General features: G+C 44.3%; 8 protein-coding genes across 8 annotated transcripts; 6 read left to right on the top strand and 2 right to left on the bottom strand.

Annotated features, from left to right (window-relative positions):
- Positions 1 to 449: 449 nt before the first annotated feature.
- V2V93DRAFT_392515 (uncharacterized protein) lies at positions 450 to 1,904 on the top strand (the record flags this gene model as incomplete). Its single annotated transcript, XM_066912477.1, has 2 exons — positions 450 to 1,589; positions 1,653 to 1,904. 2 exons carry the CDS (start codon positions 450 to 452, stop codon positions 1,902 to 1,904), a joined length of 1,392 nt encoding a protein of 463 aa, XP_066763826.1.
- A 31-nt stretch (positions 1,905 to 1,935) lies between these two features.
- On the bottom strand, positions 1,936 to 2,993 carry V2V93DRAFT_374705 (putative g patch domain-containing protein 8). Its single transcript, XM_066911305.1, has 5 exons — positions 2,838 to 2,993; positions 2,751 to 2,783; positions 2,644 to 2,697; positions 2,529 to 2,591; positions 1,936 to 2,467 (listed from the first exon to the last, which is right to left on the bottom strand). Exons 1-5 carry the CDS (start codon positions 2,856 to 2,858, stop codon positions 2,135 to 2,137), a joined length of 504 nt encoding a protein of 167 aa, XP_066763825.1. The 5' UTR covers positions 2,859 to 2,993; the 3' UTR covers positions 1,936 to 2,134.
- Positions 2,994 to 3,110: 117 nt separating this feature from the next.
- On the top strand, positions 3,111 to 5,168 carry V2V93DRAFT_374702 (uncharacterized protein). Its single transcript, XM_066911304.1, has 2 exons — positions 3,111 to 4,458; positions 4,541 to 5,168. Exons 1-2 carry the CDS (start codon positions 3,540 to 3,542, stop codon positions 4,879 to 4,881), a joined length of 1,260 nt encoding a protein of 419 aa, XP_066763824.1. The 5' UTR covers positions 3,111 to 3,539; the 3' UTR covers positions 4,882 to 5,168.
- Positions 5,169 to 5,229: 61 nt separating this feature from the next.
- V2V93DRAFT_374701 (PRELI-like family-domain-containing protein) lies at positions 5,230 to 6,474 on the top strand. The gene is made up of 2 exons (XM_066911303.1): positions 5,230 to 5,573; positions 5,642 to 6,474. Exons 1-2 carry the CDS (start codon positions 5,491 to 5,493, stop codon positions 6,147 to 6,149), a joined length of 591 nt encoding a protein of 196 aa, XP_066763823.1. The 5' UTR covers positions 5,230 to 5,490; the 3' UTR covers positions 6,150 to 6,474.
- Positions 6,475 to 6,578: 104 nt separating this feature from the next.
- Positions 6,579 to 10,579, top strand: V2V93DRAFT_350022 (putative RNA helicase-like splicing factor). The gene is made up of 3 exons (XM_066907960.1): positions 6,579 to 6,780; positions 6,866 to 8,713; positions 8,772 to 10,579. The coding sequence occupies exons 1-3, from the start codon at positions 6,690 to 6,692 to the stop codon at positions 10,349 to 10,351; spliced, it is 3,519 nt and encodes a 1,172-aa protein (XP_066763822.1). The 5' UTR covers positions 6,579 to 6,689; the 3' UTR covers positions 10,352 to 10,579.
- A 98-nt stretch (positions 10,580 to 10,677) lies between these two features.
- Positions 10,678 to 12,028, top strand: V2V93DRAFT_374699 (uncharacterized protein). The gene has a single exon (XM_066911302.1). It carries the CDS (start codon positions 10,978 to 10,980, stop codon positions 11,860 to 11,862), a length of 885 nt encoding a protein of 294 aa, XP_066763821.1. The 5' UTR covers positions 10,678 to 10,977; the 3' UTR covers positions 11,863 to 12,028.
- V2V93DRAFT_374695 (fungal-specific transcription factor domain-containing protein) lies at positions 12,029 to 15,805 on the top strand. Its single transcript, XM_066911301.1, has 6 exons — positions 12,029 to 12,471; positions 12,523 to 12,536; positions 12,596 to 12,670; positions 12,725 to 12,842; positions 12,909 to 14,198; positions 14,258 to 15,805. The coding sequence occupies exons 1-6, from the start codon at positions 12,199 to 12,201 to the stop codon at positions 15,365 to 15,367; spliced, it is 2,880 nt and encodes a 959-aa protein (XP_066763820.1). The 5' UTR covers positions 12,029 to 12,198; the 3' UTR covers positions 15,368 to 15,805.
- Positions 15,806 to 16,281: 476 nt separating this feature from the next.
- V2V93DRAFT_374692 (SGF29 tudor-like domain-containing protein) lies at positions 16,282 to 17,746 on the bottom strand. Its single transcript, XM_066911300.1, has 6 exons — positions 17,633 to 17,746; positions 17,224 to 17,576; positions 17,078 to 17,159; positions 16,865 to 17,017; positions 16,671 to 16,805; positions 16,282 to 16,611 (listed from the first exon to the last, which is right to left on the bottom strand). Exons 2-6 carry the CDS (start codon positions 17,483 to 17,485, stop codon positions 16,326 to 16,328), a joined length of 918 nt encoding a protein of 305 aa, XP_066763819.1. The 5' UTR covers positions 17,486 to 17,576; positions 17,633 to 17,746; the 3' UTR covers positions 16,282 to 16,325.
- Positions 17,747 to 18,039: the final 293 nt, after the last annotated feature.

The raw sequence follows: 18,039 nt of genomic DNA, 5'->3' as shown, positions 1-18,039 counted from the left end.
CATCATCTCCTCAACTAAATTGCTGCATCATCACAGACAAGACGTTTTTTCTTATTCAATCTACTGAACGATTTTTAAGGCGAATGAGTGATTCCTTTTGGAATCACGAGGAAAGCCGTGGTCCCGTAGCGAGTACCGCGGCGGCAGAGCAAGGTGGAATGCTGCCGATATTGCAGAGTTGTTGGGCTCATTTATGGAATTTGTATTCTGAAATGCGGCACTTATTTTCCTCGCATGACGCAGAACCTATGACTGGTATAGTTGAAGAGAATCAGCCAGCTTTGGTGGAGAACAGAGAAACGATACAATATGAGGATTCTCCGCAAGTTATGTCACCTGCTCGTCGACCCTCTCCGGGAGACTACAATCAGCCATTATTCTCACAGCCAGCAGTAAAACCTGCAAATCTCAAAATTGGCACCTTATCACCCTTTGCAGAGACGCAGCAAATGTCTGGCCCGCTTGTTGTAGACTCTCAGCCACCGCAACAACCATCTCGGTCGGAATTACCTTATGGCGCTTGCCTTTTGTCGGCATCGAATAAAACATCCGTGCTTCGATCAGAAGTTGACGAAGAGCGCCGAAAGAAGTTAACAGAGGCTATCCGAAAAAGGCGAAAGTATGAGCAAAAGCATGGTGCCCTACACTCTACGTCGGCCAGTGTACAAAATCAAACAGTTACCCCATTATCCACTTATTATGCAGCTTCTAATGGATTCTCTGCTTTGAAGCCCCGGACACAGTCGTCATTTGGAACCGACCGAATTACGAAATATCAGAGCCCATTCAAGAAAATGGGTCCTCTGAGCGTGAGTCTCCCAAAATCCTCATCGTCGCTAAATAAGCTGCACAATGATGTACATATTACCGCGATCCGAAACCGTCTTGCTCCGAGTTTATACGGAGGTTTACCTTCATCACCATTAGCCGAGAGTTTATCGCCGGCAAGACCTACAAGGGATGTGCGACGCAGACCTGTGCCGTATGGACTTTCAGATTCCAAGAGTGTAGATGAGTTGTTGAAGAGGCTGGTGAAGGAAGGAAATGCGACCGATTTTCCGAGTTTCCAAGCACTTCAGGAGCGTCGAAAGGAGCGAATGAAGGCAATCGAAGAACTACGAAGGCCCAAGAAAGAAATCATCCCACCCTTAGATCAAATCCAGTTATCTAAAGTACAACAATGCCTGTCCAGTCGTGATTTTGGCCGCACTCTTATCTCCGCTTTTAGGATCGATATCTCGGTTCGCGATATAAAGACTCTAGGAGATGGGCAGTGGCTGAATGACAACGTTATCGACTTTTATCTTGAAATGGTGACGCAGCGCAGTCGCGAACACGCAGCTAAACACGATAATTTTCCAAGGTCATTTGTGTATACTACTCATTTTTACTCGGCATTGAGTACAAAGGGATATCAAGCTGTTGCACGATGGGGAAGGCGGAAGCAGTTGAATTTGGCGAATCTGGATTATATATTTGTCCCGATCAACGTTCATAATACGCATTGGTGCGTTAGTGTAATCAATATCAAAGAGAAGAGATTCGAGTACTACGATTCGATGGCTGGTGGTCCGGGCAGTGCCTTCTCTGTAAGTTTTTTTTTTCCCCTCTTTATTCATGAATTCAAAAATTAGACTAACGACAAACTACAGCATCTGCGCGAGTACATACATAATGAAAGTCGAACGCAAAATGTGCCGATGGATGATATTCACGAGTGGGAAGATTATGTACCCAATGATTCTCCATTACAACGAAACGGCTATGATTGTGGAGTATTCACATGTAAAACAGTTGAGGTCTTGTCTCGAGACGGACCATTGACTTTTTCGCAAAAGGATATGAAGATTCTTAGGCAGCGGATGCTGTTTGAGATATTGCAAGGAAAACTACTAAACGCTTGATATTTTACGACCGCTTGGACGAAAGAGTGGCTGGCTATATTTTTGCCCAGTCATATATGTCAATTTACGGCGATGGCATGAAATATGTAAGAATAAAAAGATTGGGAATGTCGGGTTGTAAGACTATAGTATAGATACAAGAAATGAAGTCGCGATAATCAACCAACTTAAAAAGAGAAAAAAAACCCAGTAATAACGCCGCTTATGAACAGGAATACCAATGAAGAGAGTCAAGGAGAAGTAGGCTGTCGAGGATCATATCGCACGTAGTCTAACTCGCTCTCACTATCCGAATCATCCGGCGCAGCTACACTTTTCTGCATAGCAGAACCTGCAGAAGTCGTGCTTTTTGCCGTTAATTTCTTGAATCCGCCACCGCCACCTATTGATTTGAAACCAGGTCGGGATGCTGTTGAGTTTGCACCAGTAGATACCTTCGATGTGGAGTTTTGGATAGTAGTAAGGGAAATTGAGCGCATGCCTGCCTCTCGCATTTCGCGCTCACGACGCTGGTCTGCAGTCATTGTCGAGTCTTTCTGCATTTGCCGTAGTTCATTATATCTCTTAGATGAGACTTTATTAGAGAGAAAGTTCAGCGATTTGAGTATGAAGTTGAGTGCATACCTTTTTGTGTTGATGCTCGTAGCTGCTGATATGGGTCTCATATTCGTCCATTCGACTGTATCCCTGCTAACCGTCAGCGTGAAGAAAATCAAGACTATGAGAGTAAAATATATACCTTTTGGCAGAGATCACAGAAGAATGCTTTTAAGGCTTGTTTAGCTGCGGCAGTCTGGATATGCTTTAGTATTTCTTTGCACCCAGACAAATGTAATCAAGACATACACGCGGAGCAGGATTAATTGTCGAGCGGGCATTCTGAGATAAGTCAGCACTTATTGTAATATCAATGGAAGAATTTGTATATAATACCTTTACCAGGCGCGGTGGCATTGTTTATGTATTGAAGTGTTGTTGACAGATTGAACGAAACCCATGAAAAGAAACAAGCTGTATAACTTAAAAAATCCCAAATAAAACAATGATAACATCCAATAATCAAAGTTGTGCTGAATCAGAAGAATGAGAGCAATTCAATGAATATAGGAATGAGATACAAAATTAGGGATATTACATAATAAGTGGATTAGGGTATTTGGACCCGCCTCACCGGATGCGGGTCTCGGATCTTCTAACTCAGACGAAGCGCAAAGAGCGTCCTCGGGCGATTATCCTCAGTCTGGCTCTTGTTGTTCATACTCATTATTTATAATCAGCCAAATAGATTCATAGGTTACAAATACTTCTTGACCAAGGTGCGTTCTTTCTATTTGAGTGTGCGCTTTTTTTTAAAAGTGAAGAGCCGACTCTTCACAAAGTAGCTTATTCTTATCGAATGCCTTCTTGCTCAGTTACAGGCTTGAGTCTACCATTAATATTTAAAATGCTAACAATAATATATAGTTACTGAATAAACCTACTTTTTTACTAGTAAAGCTGGTCTTTATTTGACTTGCCTATTACGCTGTATTTGTAATCTCGGACCGGCACAGTCAGCATGCATCCAGTTCCTCAACTGTGACTTTTCTTATCTTTTTGAATAACTGTGTTTCGAACGTGAAATCATTTGCAATCATGAGCTCAAAGAAATGGCGAACGCCAGGTGTTGGCTGCGTGAGCTGGAGATGGGCATTGTTAGTAGCAATGACGTTGATGACAGCCGCTTTTGGCAGCGCAGAGGCGAGTGCAATGGAGATATTCAAGATGTGGATATATTCCGATAAACCCAGGACAGAGGCAGAAGATTGGTCAGTCAAGCCGGGACAAATTCCAGACTATGTGTTGAAATATGCGCCGACTGTACATCTTTATTCGGAAGAGGTTTACCTGCCGTGTGATGTTCGAGATTTTGTTTCGCATATGTATCCGGTGCAAGATGGCAAGAATATAACAAACGATATTAAACTCCCAATGACGCTTTACGATGTCGGCAAACTTCCTCGTGAGGAGGATGTGTTTTTGTCGTCGACATCTGACTTTGACGTCGATCCAGACTGGATTACTGGTCGAGGCAATATTCCTGATATCGAGACCGGAGAACTGCGAGTTCCTGCGGTTCTGATTGTGTTTGACAAAGGAGACGGATGGGTGGACTCTTTTTGGTTTTATTTTTACGCATTCAATCTAGGCCCGTTTGTCATGGGCGGTGGTCCGTATGGAAATCATATAGGAGACTGGGAACATTCAATTCTGCGGTTTTATAAAGGCGAGCCACATTCGTTGTGGATGTCTGCCCATGGAGGCGGCAGTGGATTTTCTTTTAAGGCACTTGAGAAGAAAGAAGGTGATCCGAATCGTCCGGTTATCTACTCTGGTCGTGGTACGCATGCAAACTACGGGTCGGCCGGTCAGCATTCGCATGACTTGCCATTTAGAATGCTGAGTGACTTCACCGATCGTGGGCCGCTGTGGGATCCGGCAAAGAACTATCTGGGGTATACTTATGATGGCACGACGATGTGCGGAGAGGGAGACACGACTGATGCCAATGCAGGTGTGTACATGCAACTTTTTATTTTTATTTTTTTTTTTGTGAAGTGCGGCTAGTAGGTGAGACTGACTTTGTAATAATATAGAATGGCTATATTTCCCTGGTCACTGGGGAGATGACAAGTTGCCGGCTAGCGACCCAAGACAACACTATCATCCGTTTGAGTGGCGGTACATTGAGGGCCCGACCGGACCACTGTGGAAGCACCTTGACCGGACGGTAGTGTGCCAGCAGCCCAAGTGGTATAACTACTGGGGTACCTGTCGGGTGCGGCGGACTTTAGAGTACGGTGAGGGCGTTGAGAGCGAGGGCTTTGGGTGTGCAGGGATGCTTGATCATATCTGGCCCGGCTTTTTGGGACCGGTTGTGAGGGCCTGGTTTTGGGGAGGATGGCTGTGCGGGTTTGTGGACTGGATGTGGGGTTGAAACAGTGGCTAATAGAGTAAATACATGCAGTTTTTATATCTTATCTTCTGTTGTGACTTGATTACAATATCTTGCGAGTAGTAGCTCTTTATACACCACTATTGCATCCTGAATAGTGCCTCGAGCTGACATGACTTGCTTGCACGTGAATGCATAAGATGTAAGAGATTCGAAGGTTAGGTTGCACTATTCAGGACCGGAGAAGGGCAGCTGACACGATCGGCGACAAATGATAGAAACTATTGAACCAATGTGCTTTCTTTGTTGTAAAATAATAATAATAATAAGATTTATAAAAGCAATATAATTCAAAAAGATCCAGAAAGGTTTAGCCTGTGATTGTGCGTGATCACGTGCACGGTGTCCACTCAAGAGGATTTATTTCACACTCTGTCAGCCCATCGTCGCTTCTTCCTCTCTTTCATAACCCATCTTCTCTCCTCCTCTCCTACTCCTTATTTCTTCCGAGTCTTCTAGTCTTCCAGTCTTTTTTTTCTAGCCTACTACTATTTATCAGTAGCTTGATTGTCCGCCTTCTCTATCTGATCTCATTGCCCTTCTCGGCAGCTCTACCCACAAAGTTCCCCGGGTTTCTCTTCTCGGAACGAAATGGTCAAATTCTACAAATCGTTCTACACCCACAATCACGACTTTAACACTTTCAGCGTCGCTTATTTCCTGAGATATCCAAAGTACGCTCCTTTTTGTTAATTGTTATCTTGTGTGCTTATGTCAGTTCCGATCACTAACTTCTCCCCAGTCCATACGCCACTCATGTCATCAGCGTAGACACCCTCGAGCGCTACGTCGACGACCAAGGTCGTCTGCACACCAAGCGCCTGGTTGTCAAGCGCGGCAAGCTTCCTCAATGGTGTAAAGCCCTCCTCTCGACTTCCAAACTAAACATCTCCGAAAGTATGATTCTCGAAACCTCAATCATCGACCCACGCAGCGAACTCATCCTCTCTGAGTCTAAAAACATTGACTTCACCAAGGTTATGCGTGTTGTCGAAACAGCTACCTATAAAGGTGACCTTGGCGCAGACGGAAAGAAAGTCGTGCGTGCAAACACTACAGTCTCTTTCCTCTCTTCCTTTGGTTTCGATTCTATGAAGGAGCGTATGGAACTTTGGGGTCAGCGTAAAATGGGAGAAAATCTCTCGCGCTCGCAAAAGGGTATGGGATACGTTATGGATCGATTGAGGGAACAGGGAGGAAAGATTAAAGCTTTCCAGATTGCCATGGCTCAGGATGCACAGATTGTTTAGTGCCATGACTCTTTGATAAAAAAAACCATCTACTATTGCAATATGGAGTTTTTCTTTTTTGCTCGTTTTGGCTTTATTTGTTTCTATCTCAATTTTTTTTTGGCGCTTCGGGATGCATTTACGTTGACATGTTTATGTTGACTATTATCGCTCTATGAATAATGCAGTTGTACATAACTACAAAATGTCTTTTTATTGTTTATTTTATTTTTCTGTCTGTCTTTGATTGCTGGTTGGTTTGATTTGACGCTTTTTGATCAAAAGCTCTCCTATCATTTAGTTTATGTATATATACTTACAAAATCAAATTACTTCTATTAGCTAATTACTGCTTGGTTAGTAAGCTCGTGTACATTTAAATAGTAAGCATAAGGGTTTGGTACTAAAAATATGCTGAGCGCACCCTATCCGATATTTGCCATCGCAAACAAACAATTCATTTTTGCCCAACCTGACTGTAATTTTAGTTTTCGACGAGAGATAGCCAGAGAAAACCAAATTAATCTTTTCTTTTTTGCGCTCTGTGGCTGATCTGCAGCTATGGCGTCAGATGGGTTAGTCGATGATTTTGAGAAGTTGGAGATTCTGGCTTTGATTTCAAAAATTACCAGCGAACTTGAGAATCATTTAGGTAAGATATTTTTTTGCTGTCTTTTGACCTTTTTGTAGTTATGTTTTACTGTTGTGGCCAATAAGTATTGACTTGTTAACTATAGGCAAGAAAGATCGAGGATTGGCAGAGCAAGTTTTACAGATTCACGCGAAATCAGATACGGTAGATGATTTTCGTCAGAATTTGAAAGCGGGAATCAATGAGGTTATCAGTCCCGAACTTGCGGATTCACTAGACCGCTTTATTAAACTTATGCACCCCAAGCATAAAAAGGCTTTGAGTGATCAAAAGAAGCATGCGATCAAAGAAAAGAGCTCTAGTTCAAGTAGACGGCGACGACGACGCGAAGAAGAGGAAGATGAAGAGACTCGACACTCTCGTTCTCGCACAGAAGACAGACATAGTCGACGACACCATAGATCAATTGCTGAAGAAGAGGACGAAAGACATCATTCGCGACGACGGATACATGAAGACTCCGACGATGTTAGACGCAGTTCGCGCCGACACGATGAAGATTCTAGGCGAAGTAGTCGACACCACCGACACCGCGACGAAGGCGAACGAGAATCCTCTTCTCGGCACCACTCCTCACGCTCGGAGCGCAGACGTGAAATTGAACCTGAACCCGAACTTGATGAATCCCCCAAATTATTTAAAGTTTATCCCGGCAAAATTGCGAATATTACAGATTTCGGCGCCTTTGTTTCGTTGGAAGGGTTACGGTCTCGTGCTGATGGTCTGGTGCACGTCTCACAAATTCAAAGAGGTGCTCGGGTTAACCACCCCAGCGACCTTCTCTCGCGCGGTCAGCAGGTGTTTGTAAAAGTCGTCAGCATAGAAGGCACGCGCATTGGATTAAGCATGAAAGACGTTGACCAGCAAACAGGCGAAGATATCGCGCCCCAGTCGCAGTTAACCGGCGCCAACGCCCGCGCAGTAGGCATGTCGGACTTTGATGCTTCGTGGAACAAAAAAGTCGACGTTATGAGACCGCCGACGCGGAAACGGCTGACAAGTCCTGAGCGCTGGGAAATCAAGCAGTTGATTGCCTCTGGGGTTGTAAATGCTGGAGACTATCCTGATCTCGATGATGACGTGGTTGCGATGGCTGATGAGGCTGACCTTGAGGCTGAAGAGGACGTCGATATCGAGGTGCGGGAAGAGGAGCCGCCATTTTTGGCAGGACAGACGAAGCAGAGTTTAGAGCTGAGTCCGATCAGAGTCGTCAAGGCTCCTGATGGTTCATTATACCGTGCTGCAATGACTGGCACAACTCTTGCCAAAGACCGACGAGAGCAGAAGCAGCAGGTAGCAAGAGAAGAAGCAGAAAAGCGGGTGCAGACTGCTAGTTTGGAAGAGCAGTGGGAGGACCCGATGATTGATCCTGGTTCACGTGTCCTTGCTGATGAAATCAAGTCGAGCGCAAAAAAGACCGGACCAGCTAATATGCCGGAATGGAAGCAGAAGGCGCTGTATAACAACAATTCATTTGGAAAAATTACAAATTTGAGTTTAAAGGAGCAGCGCGAGTCTCTACCGGTGTTCAGATTGCGTGAGAAACTAATCACTGCAGTTCGTGAGAACCAGCTGCTAATCGTCGTCGGCGACACTGGATCTGGAAAAACTACGCAAATCACACAATACCTCGCCGAGGAAGGTTTTGCCGATCACGGTAAGATAGCATGTACGCAACCGCGACGAGTAGCTGCTCAATCTGTTGCTAAGCGAGTTGCGGAGGAAGTTGGCTGCAGACTTGGAGATGAGGTTGGGTATACGATTCGATTTGATGACTGTAGTAGTTCCAGAACGAAGATAAAGTATATGACCGATGGTATGCTGCAGCGGGAGGTATTACTTGACCCAGATTTGAAGCAGTATTCCGTCATTATGCTTGATGAAGCGCATGAGCGGACGATAGCTACTGATATTCTGTTTGCATTGCTAAAGCGTATGTATTTGCTGTCGTTCTGATTTAACCGAGTCATTGTTTGCTGACGAGATTATAGAAACACTAAAGAGACGACCGGATATGCGACTGATCGTGACGTCTGCAACGCTTGATGCTGAGAAGTTTTCCTCATATTTTAACAATTGTCCGATTTTGTTTATTCCTGGCCGCACGTTTCCTGTCGACATTATGTTCACCAAAGAGCCAGAGTCTGATTATCTTGATGCAGCATTAATAACAGTGATGCAAATCCATCTGTCGGAGCCACCTGGAGATATTCTAGTTTTTTTGACAGGTCAAGAGGAGATTGATACTGCCTGCGAAACGCTGTATGAGAGAATGAAAGTTCTGGGACCAAGTGTGCCTGAGCTCATCATTTTACCAGTATATTCAGCGCTACCAAGTGAGGTCCAAAGTAGAATTTTCGATCCTGCGCCGGAAGGTAGTCGTAAGGTTGTTATTGCTACGAATATCGCGGAGACTTCGATTACGATTGATGGAATATACTATGTAGTTGATCCTGGGTTCGTCAAGATTAATGCGTTTGACCCAAAACTTGGCATGGATTCGCTTGTTGTGCTGCCTATTTCTCAGGCGCAGGCGCGACAGCGAGCAGGTAGAGCAGGACGAACCGGTCCGGGAAAATGTTATAGACTATACACGGAAGCGGCATACGAGACGGAGATGCAACCAAATACTGTTCCTGAGATTCAGCGGCAGAATCTGTCGCATACGATTTTGATGCTGAAGGCGATGGGTATCAACGATATGTTGCATTTTGACTTTATGGACCCGCCGCCTACAAATACGATGCTTTCGGCGCTGGAAGAATTGTATGCGCTATCTGCTCTAGATGACGAAGGTCTTCTGACGCGCTTAGGACGAAAAATGGCAGATTTTCCTATGGAGCCAGGACTTGCAAAAGTTTTGATTTCGAGTGTCGATTTCGGTGCCTCAGATGAGATTTTGAGTATTGTTGCGATGTTGTCAGTGCAGACTGTCTTTTATCGGCCAAAAGAGAAGCAGCAGCAGGCGGATCAGAAGAAGGCTAAATTCCATGATCCAACGGGAGATCATCTTACGCTATTGACTGTGTATTCGGCGTGGAGATCTAATGATTACAGTACTTCGTGGTGCTTTGAGAATTTTATTCAGGCGCGAAGTATGAAGCGAGCACAGGAGGTTAGACAGCAACTAGTGTCGATTATGGAGCGGTATAAGCACAAGATTGTGTCTTGTGGGGCAGATACGGATCGGGTGCGACGGGCGCTATGTTCTGGGTTTTTCAGAAATACGTCAAGACGCGATCCGCAGGAAGGGTACCGGACACTAATCGAGAGCACGCCGGTATACATGCACCCTTCTTCGGCATTGTTTGGCAAGAATGCAGAATACGTTATATACCATACGCTAGTGATGACGTCGAAGGAGTATATGCATTGCGTTACAGCGATTGAGCCGCGGTGGCTGGTCGAGGCGGCGCCTACGTTCTTCAAAGTTGCCGACCCTGCGATGCTTTCGAAGCGGAAGAAAAGCGAAAAGATACAGCCGCTGTATAATCGGTTTGCAGATCCTAATGAGTGGAGAATTTCGCAGTTGCGGCGGGGCGGAAAGTCTGGTGGTGGTACCTTTGGTTAGGAGTTAATAAGTTGGTTTAATATATTGATAAGTGATATATCAAAGAAGAAAGACGTGTATTCTATATTGTATGAGCTAGCCATTCGCGACGTCGTTTGGTGACTACGAATATGAACATGATTACTAAAAGCTGTTGGGATAGCATTCTTATCACTCTTAATCTATTATTATAGATAGGTATATGTTCCATTACTTGTCGTTTATAATATAATTCATACATCGGTCCAAGAAAGTATAGGTAGTGGCGTAAAGAGCAGCAACGGGATAGCAAAGCCCAAATAAGTAAACTAACTTTCAAAAAGCTTGATTTCCCAATTCTGGACTAAGCCTCGCGTTTCGAGTTTCGCGCACTGATTCTCTCATCTTTCAACATCATTTGTTATTTAGTACGACTATTGGGCTGTGCGTGGAGACGGTGAATACTGTCTGTGGCCGTTGCTATCAGATAAATTATTATTCCTGTTATAATTTCTATTTGGATATGAGCTCAGGTTTGTCTTGCAATGTGCCTGTGTGAGTGAACCGCAATCATCTAATCAGTCCAGCGTGTATACACGTGCACATAAAGTGAGAAACTAAAGCAAAGAAACTAAAGCAAGGAAACAAATTGAATTTACAGTAAGGGGATGAGCGGGAGACGAGATTACGATCATCTATGCAGCAGATTTCGCGTTGCAAGAACAGCGGATGGCGTGGTTGTGGGCGGCGCTGGGGTCGGCGGTAGTCTGAATGAGAGTGGTGCAGGTAGTGGGTGGGTTGGGAGTATCTCTACGAATATGAGTAGTGGGGATGTCAATAGGAAGCGGCAAATTGGAGAGGATAAGGACGAAGAGGAGGGAGGTGAGGGTGCAGATGAGGATGCGGATAGCAACGAGGCAGATGAACAGCATGAATTGGCAAAGGCAGAAAGTACGCAGCAGCCATTCAAGTCCGCCACAGACAGCAAATCCACGACGGATGGTAGCATACCAAAACACGTCATAGCCGACATGCGAGATGGTGCGCAAACATCATTTGCCTCGTCAAGCGTCACAGAATGCAACGAAACACTAACGCCGACTGCGGGTCTAGAAAGAGACGAGTCGGTTACCATCGACGCCAGCAGTGCAGCAGTCATGCTCAAACTCGACCACGAGATTTACAGTCAGAATATAACTGCAGAAAGTATAGCAACTGCGGTACCAGTTCCGCAACCGCTGCCGCATCCGCCAAGACGAGACAGCGTACGCAGGGCATGGTCAAGCGTCGGCCCACTTAAAACACAATACGAGCTATCGTCCCGATTCAGGGTCGTTGATGAGCGGCAACTTCATAGAGTTAGAGGCGGAGTGGCTATTGATCAGTACGTACTATCGTTCCCGTCTGCGGCAAGTGTGCTGGAGCCGATATCAAGTGGCCAGCCACAACAGGGCCCACCGCCACCCGCGAGCGCACTGATGTCCAAGTTTCGCGGAGTGCATCGGGAGAAGAAAGCAAAGGTACATAAGAAGAAGGCTGTTTCGTCGCAGTGAAGATGTGAAGATGTGAAAATGTGCTGGATTGCTACCTTGAGCATTTGTCTGAGTTGAAGTTGCATTTTTATTGATTTGCTTTGCGTTATGTATGGCTACAACTGGATTGTGTCTGATCAGGAGGAATTGCATGTGTATAGTATTGAAAATTACAAGAACCTGAAGCATTGCTTATCCACATATTAAGTAAGCTTTATTACTAATCCAAGCTAGAGTGCTGACCTGCGCGGCTGATCACTGCCATGTCGATCTATCGAAGACGAACAGTGGCGGGAAATTGGATTAGTAGCGATCTTGCGAGAATAAGCCTAGTCTATCCGAGACTCAATAAAAAGTATGAGCGGCCCGTCTGTCTCCTCGTATCAATACGCCAAAATAAAACCAGCCCCAGAAATGCCCCCGGACTCGAGCTCTACCTCGTCGCCTTTGGAGCAGCAGCAAATTCGCGACAGCTCGACCTCTAGAGCGTCCTCATCACAGACGCAGGCGGCTGCGCGTGGACAGCATAGAAACGCGGCTGCATCATCGTCGTCATCATCATCACATTCGGCTTCGCGGTCGGCAAGGATATCGCATGCCTGCGAGCCGTGTCGGATTAGAAAGACAAAGGTTGGTATTCATTTGAGTGCTCGTGAACTTATGCTAATGGCTTGAATACAGTGCAGCGGAGACAAGTGAGTATACTTTGTTTGAACTTTGTCTGTATAAGCTGCTTATTTGCTGACGTTCAAAGACCATCATGCTCTCACTGTCGCGCGTTCGGTATCGGCTGCTACTACTCAAACAACAAGCGCGATCGAACAAAAGAGTGAGTTCTTCCGTGTTTCATACCTCCTCGTTGCTAACCTCCACAACTCTCTAGAGAACTACAGACTCTGCGCGATAAGGTCTTTCAGTACGAAGCAACCTTAAGGCGACTGCGATCGAGTCTTCCTGAATCAAGTCGCGAGCAGATCGATGAGGTGTATAGACCGCAAACAGTATGCATTTGCATTCCCAGGCCTCCTTCTTCATAGCTAACTGTCTTCTTTTTTTATTTTTTCAAGGGACATTCGCGAGCTGTAGAATCGACGCTACCGCAAAATAGCACCTTTGACATGTCACCTGAGGCCCCACCGGGGACAGTTGATCAGGAAGCCGCCATCGAGGCTGAAAGCACCCCCGATTCAGAGTTGGCGGGCGAAGACCTGGTATCGGCCGAAGTTGGATCAACTGGCTCGATCGATCATCTCAACGAAGATATAAATTCTATCGGCATATCGAGTCCAGAAGGATACGTGGGGAAATCGTCAAGTGTCGACTGGATCAGGAAGATCTTCGATACTGCTTCTTCTGATGACGATTCGACTGGCGAGGAAGAAAATATTGGAAATTCTGGATTTTTAGATCCGTCACTCGTTGACATTCCTACTTCTTACAATCTCGACGATCTTGATCTTGCTGTCGAGGCAGTCGACTTGAGTTCAATGCCGCCTCGGCATGCCGCCGATCATCTTGTCGAATGTTATTTCCGAACCGTTCATCCGTCTTTCCCGTTTATTCTCGAGCCTCTGTTTAGATATCAGTATGATTTATTTTGGGCTGGCTATCTTGATGATCAGAATGGACAATGGCTTGCGCTATTAAATATCATTTTCGCAATCGCGTCTGTTTATGCGCATATTGCTCGGATCGAAATCGGCTATAATCAGTTTGACCACCTGCAATTTTACGTTCGCTCCAAGATTTTGAAACCAGATGTGACCGCGCCCGGAGATGTTCAGCATATTCAGTACATCTCGCTCCTGAGTTTTTACCTATTTTGCACTAACCATCTTAACCGTTGCTATTGCTTGTTAGGTTTAGCTATTCGGCAAGGTCAGGCAGTTGGTCTTCATCTGCGCATCAACAAAGCTAAATTGACTGAAGCTCAGAAGGAAGTCCGCGTTCGCCTTTGGAATGCCCTTTATGTGTTTGAGAGAACATTGTGTGGATTGACTGGTCGGCCGTCAATTATTTCGGATTTTGCGATGTCGGCACCGTTGCCTTCGATTAGCGCCGAATCAGAGAATTTTGATTTTATCCCACAATTGACTTCTCAAGAGACGACAATGTCAAAGAAGCTACATGCCAAGTATTTTCTTAATGAAGTGGAGCTGGCTCGTATTTTGGGACAAGTTCTTGATAAGTTGTATGCGCCAGAAATAGTTAATTCAAGCTGGTCTTCTGTTTTGCGGATCATCAGAGATTTGAACAATATGACGATTGAATGGAAAAAGAATCTGCCAGAGATTTTTCATTTGGAATCTAACTCAAAAGTTAATTTTCTTGCTGAGGATCTTTCATTGCTGAAAATGGTAGGTTTGTTTGAGAAAAATTCTTTTCATGTGAAATGATGGCTAATTATGTAAACCAGCGCATTCATCTTGCTTTGCAGTATCATGACATCATACGCATGATTAATCGGCCGTGTCTTTGCCGCTCCGATATCCCCGGCGAATCCCAAGAATCGCGAGAGTTCACAACAAAATGTGCCCATCGCGCAATGGAAGCAGGTCATAAATCAATAGCTATTTTCCCCGACACTCGGGACACTAGCCTTTCGTCATCAGAATATCAGGCTATTGCATTTGTTTTTCCTTGGTGGTGTTCAGGGAGCTATGCTATGGGGTCTATTTCTGCGATGGTGCTTGGTCATACGATGAAGTATGATGCCAATGGTGTCAATGAGGATAGTATATTAGACGATATGGATCGAGTATGTTGTTTAATGGCTTCCTATAAAAATTATATGCCTTCTGGACGATGTTTGGAGATTATTTCAGAGATTCGGCAGCGGGTTATGAAAAAGGGACCTTCGAAATATGCTCAATTTCACCCGTCTCCGTCGTCAATGTTTGTCAACGAGACGCCGGAGCAAATAGATGCAATTCCTACTCAGTCAGTGAACTCAGTGGGGCTGAGTGGAAGTCCATATTACGGAACAGTTGGAGGCGAGATGCCGACCTCCGCAGTGGCAAATTATAACATCTACAACAGTCCTTTTAACACCGGCCAGGAGATGGCCGATGGCCGTTCAAATGAATCGTCGATTAGTGGTACTGGGACACATCACTTACAGTCGCCCGCAAGTCGCGACGAGATGATTCTTGGCGCGCCATCCTTTCAACCGCTTCCCGTCAGTACGCAAAGTCAGCAGATGACTCCGCAATTTTATCAGAGTGCTGCGCCTGCAGCACAGCAAATTATTGCTCAGCCTGTAATGATGACACAGCACTCGCAGGTGCCGCGACATATACCAAGTCCGATAACAACACCCTCGATGCAGTTTTATGGCCAAGAAATGAACACTTCTATGCCGCAGCCGCAGCAACCGCCGTTGGTTGCGCCTGATATGGTCACACCTGGACCGACGCCGAGTGTAAATGCACCGGGAGATGTTTATATGGCAACTACTGGGTTCCCTGCCGATATGGCTAACTTGAATCTTGATCAGTTTCTGCAGGAGCAAAATAAGCCGCAATGAGATAAACTCAAATATAAGACGAATATGCTCTTATTACCAGTTTGATTTTTTTGGCGTCTAGGTCAGACGGACTGTATATCATCATTTATTAGCAAAAATGAGAAACTGTTAGGTGGTGGGTGAAAATATGCTTTATTTATTGTGTTTTATAGCCGATAGGCCATGTAAATAGGGGATGAGTGTAAAATAAAAAATAGCTTGAATAGCTAGTTACGAGCGAGTATTGTTAAGAGCTTCTTTTCCTAGACTTTATGAGAAGGCACAAAAGAAATTATAAGAGTGTTTCATATATAATAGAAACTGCGTACATAAGAGCTCAAGATTAAAAGGACGACTCTTTTGATGTACTTCGAAATTTATTTAAGAACCGAGTTTAATTGCTTCTGGCGCTAGCGATTTCACGTGGGACGCGACGATCACTGAAGACCAACGCGTGGTTGCGGTTTTATCAACAGACTACGCGAGCAAAACAATTGCTGACGCGACAACAGCTTCTCTGCTCGGCCTTTATTACCATTTTACATCTGCGAATTAATAATTGAATTCTGTCTATTTTTTTTTTGATTTGCATTGCTTGTGGATTGTGTAACCGACGCGAGCCGAGATGTCTGAATCGCTTCGAGCTACCGAGCCATATTATCCCATCACTCAATTATATAAGTTTCCTTTCTGCTCTATGTTATCTTTTGATATTGGAACTGACGTTTATAGATATACTGTCCAGAATCAGACCAGAACTTGAGAAGTTAAAAGAAAATCATGGAGTGGTTTGTCAACAGTCTACTGATATTGTTGTCCCCATTGGAGTCCAAATGAGAGAATTTGTTACTGATTTAGAAAGAGGATTGTTGATTGATGATGAACAAAGACGGCAGGGATGACGTACTTATCCAAAACTCTACGGATACAAGGAATTATATAATGAGTTTTATTTCAAATACATTTTGCACAAAAAAATCTACTTTGGCGCCTCGAGCACTAGACGTCTCTCCACTTCAGTTTCCTTGCCCACTTCCTCCTCACCTTCGAATTTAAGTCTACAGGTACCGTCACGCTTTGTTCCCATAACTTCAGCTTTGTAGAATGTTGTTGTTTCAGGGTATCGAGCTAGTACCCTTGTTCCGGTAGGATAAGATGATAATCCTCCTGATGTCTCGGGGATTACTATAATGTCTTTGGGTCCTGTTTTATATGATTGCCCGGGATTGTTATTTTCATCTGGTTCAGGATCTTGAACTTCGAATCTGTACAGATATTTATTATTAATCTGTCCTGTAAATGTGAATGACAAGAATTAACGTACCTAATTTTACTGCCTTCTCCGATAACTTTGGTAATCTCACATTGAATCCATTCAACTTCCGCCCCGCGACCTTTCTTGAGCCGAAACGCAACCTGCGCGCCAACCACGTATCCATCGTTTGGGACCGCGGATCCACTAGTATTATACATTAACACTTGCTTGTGTAGATTGACTTGATATATATATATATATACCTTCTTGCTTTCTTAAAGTTTTTGGGAGATTCAGCCGTGACTGGAGCTTCTTCAACTTTTCTCTTTTTCCGTTTATTATCTGCACCGTTTAATTCTGTCGCTTGTCGTAGCGCGGTGAGGATTGACACATCTTCGACCGCTTGATCCAGCAATCTTAATACAGATTATTTGTTAGCTTGAATATTCTCTGCTGGAATCGATCAAGTGACATACCGTTTCTCGGTTTGAGCATAATCAATTTGTTTTTGATATAATTCTCGTAATTGATCCAACATCTTCAGTTGTACTCTTGAATCTGCGTCGCAATATACTTATTAGAATATATGTTTTACAAAAATGAGCAATAAATGCACACTCACTGTCCTCCAACTTGATCTGACTACTGCCATTCTCTTCCTGCTCTCCATCTCCATCTTCCTCCTCCTCCTCATCACTGACATCCCCAATTTTGCCAATTTGTATCCTTGTATTCTCGTTCATAGACGCATATTCCAATAAAGATTTTACCTCGTTACAGATTTTAGTCCATACTTCCGGTTCTCCTGTGGAATCAACAGATGTCATTGACTGAACTGTTGGAATGCTTGACGATGACGGGCGACTTCGTATACGTGTTGACATACTCGATATATTCCTTTTGACTGGTTTATACAGTTCTTATGAAAATAAGATTGTACTCTTTGACCTTCCTCTGTTGAGATATCTACGGCATCTGAACCTCATTAATTCATGTACATAACTTCAAGAGAGGGAGGGTCTCGTACTTACTCTCCTTCAAACTCCTCCGTCCTCTAAACATCTTCCTTCTGTTGATCTCCAATCTTACTTCTTCTAATTCATTCTTGTATCCGCTATTTTCAAAAAATGGTATAAGGCAATATTTAACTCTTTTAATTTGTCTGATTTAAAGCTAACATACGCAGGCCCGACAAGAAATCGCATCAACGATCAAAGTCAAGTATGGCAAAAAGACGGTATTCCTTCTCTTGCCCGACACCGTAACATTAGATGCTTTGAAATCTCAAGTCTATAAATCAATATCCTCAACTCTTCTCACGCCTTCTTCTTCAATTGAGGACATCTCAATTCCAAAGCCTTCATTCGAGACAACAGCAGCTTCTGAACCTCAAATTGATGATCACTCAGATTCCAAATTCCAAATTGAGGATTTAATA

The sequence above is a fragment of the Kockiozyma suomiensis genome (genome assembly GCF_038497685.1).
Source record: "Kockiozyma suomiensis strain NRRL Y-17356 unplaced genomic scaffold V2V93scaffold_14, whole genome shotgun sequence".
Classification (NCBI taxonomy): Eukaryota; Fungi; Ascomycota; class Lipomycetes; order Lipomycetales; family Lipomycetaceae; genus Kockiozyma; species Kockiozyma suomiensis.
This window is presented reverse-complemented; position numbering and strand designations above follow the sequence as displayed.

What these genes read in the sequence shown, in the direction of transcription:
- V2V93DRAFT_374692 (XM_066911300.1), bottom strand. Translation starts at nt 17,485, where the DNA reads ATGTCAACACGTATACGAAGTCGCCCGTCATCGTCAAGCATTCCAACA. An exon ending in TATGCTCAAACCGAGAAACG is followed by an intron (nt 17,018 to 17,077) that starts GTATGTCACTTG and finishes ATCTGTATTAAG; the next exon opens with ATTGCTGGATCAAGCGGTCG. An exon ending in AACTTTAAGAAAGCAAGAAG is followed by an intron (nt 16,806 to 16,864) that starts GTATATATATAT and finishes GTATAATACTAG; the next exon opens with TGGATCCGCGGTCCCAAACG.
- V2V93DRAFT_350022 (XM_066907960.1), top strand. Translation starts at nt 6,690, where the DNA reads ATGGCGTCAGATGGGTTAGTCGATGATTTTGAGAAGTTGGAGATTCTG. An exon ending in CGAACTTGAGAATCATTTAG is followed by an intron (nt 6,781 to 6,865) that starts GTAAGATATTTT and finishes TGTTAACTATAG; the next exon opens with GCAAGAAAGATCGAGGATTG. An exon ending in TCTGTTTGCATTGCTAAAGC is followed by an intron (nt 8,714 to 8,771) that starts GTATGTATTTGC and finishes ACGAGATTATAG; the next exon opens with AAACACTAAAGAGACGACCG.
- V2V93DRAFT_374705 (XM_066911305.1), bottom strand. Translation starts at nt 2,858, where the DNA reads ATGCCACCGCGCCTGGTAAAG. An exon ending in TGCCACCGCGCCTGGTAAAG is followed by an intron (nt 2,784 to 2,837) that starts GTATTATATACA and finishes GACTTATCTCAG; the next exon opens with AATGCCCGCTCGACAATTAA. An exon ending in CAATTAATCCTGCTCCGCGT is followed by an intron (nt 2,698 to 2,750) that starts GTATGTCTTGAT and finishes AAGCATATCCAG; the next exon opens with ACTGCCGCAGCTAAACAAGC.
- V2V93DRAFT_374699 (XM_066911302.1), top strand. Translation starts at nt 10,978, where the DNA reads ATGAGCGGGAGACGAGATTACGATCATCTATGCAGCAGATTTCGCGTT.
- V2V93DRAFT_374702 (XM_066911304.1), top strand. Translation starts at nt 3,540, where the DNA reads ATGAGCTCAAAGAAATGGCGAACGCCAGGTGTTGGCTGCGTGAGCTGG. An exon ending in CACGACTGATGCCAATGCAG is followed by an intron (nt 4,459 to 4,540) that starts GTGTGTACATGC and finishes GTAATAATATAG; the next exon opens with AATGGCTATATTTCCCTGGT.
- V2V93DRAFT_374695 (XM_066911301.1), top strand. Translation starts at nt 12,199, where the DNA reads ATGAGCGGCCCGTCTGTCTCCTCGTATCAATACGCCAAAATAAAACCA. An exon ending in AAGCGCGATCGAACAAAAGA is followed by an intron (nt 12,671 to 12,724) that starts GTGAGTTCTTCC and finishes ACAACTCTCTAG; the next exon opens with AGAACTACAGACTCTGCGCG. An exon ending in AGGTGTATAGACCGCAAACA is followed by an intron (nt 12,843 to 12,908) that starts GTATGCATTTGC and finishes TATTTTTTCAAG; the next exon opens with GGACATTCGCGAGCTGTAGA.
- V2V93DRAFT_374701 (XM_066911303.1), top strand. Translation starts at nt 5,491, where the DNA reads ATGGTCAAATTCTACAAATCGTTCTACACCCACAATCACGACTTTAAC. An exon ending in TATTTCCTGAGATATCCAAA is followed by an intron (nt 5,574 to 5,641) that starts GTACGCTCCTTT and finishes ACTTCTCCCCAG; the next exon opens with TCCATACGCCACTCATGTCA.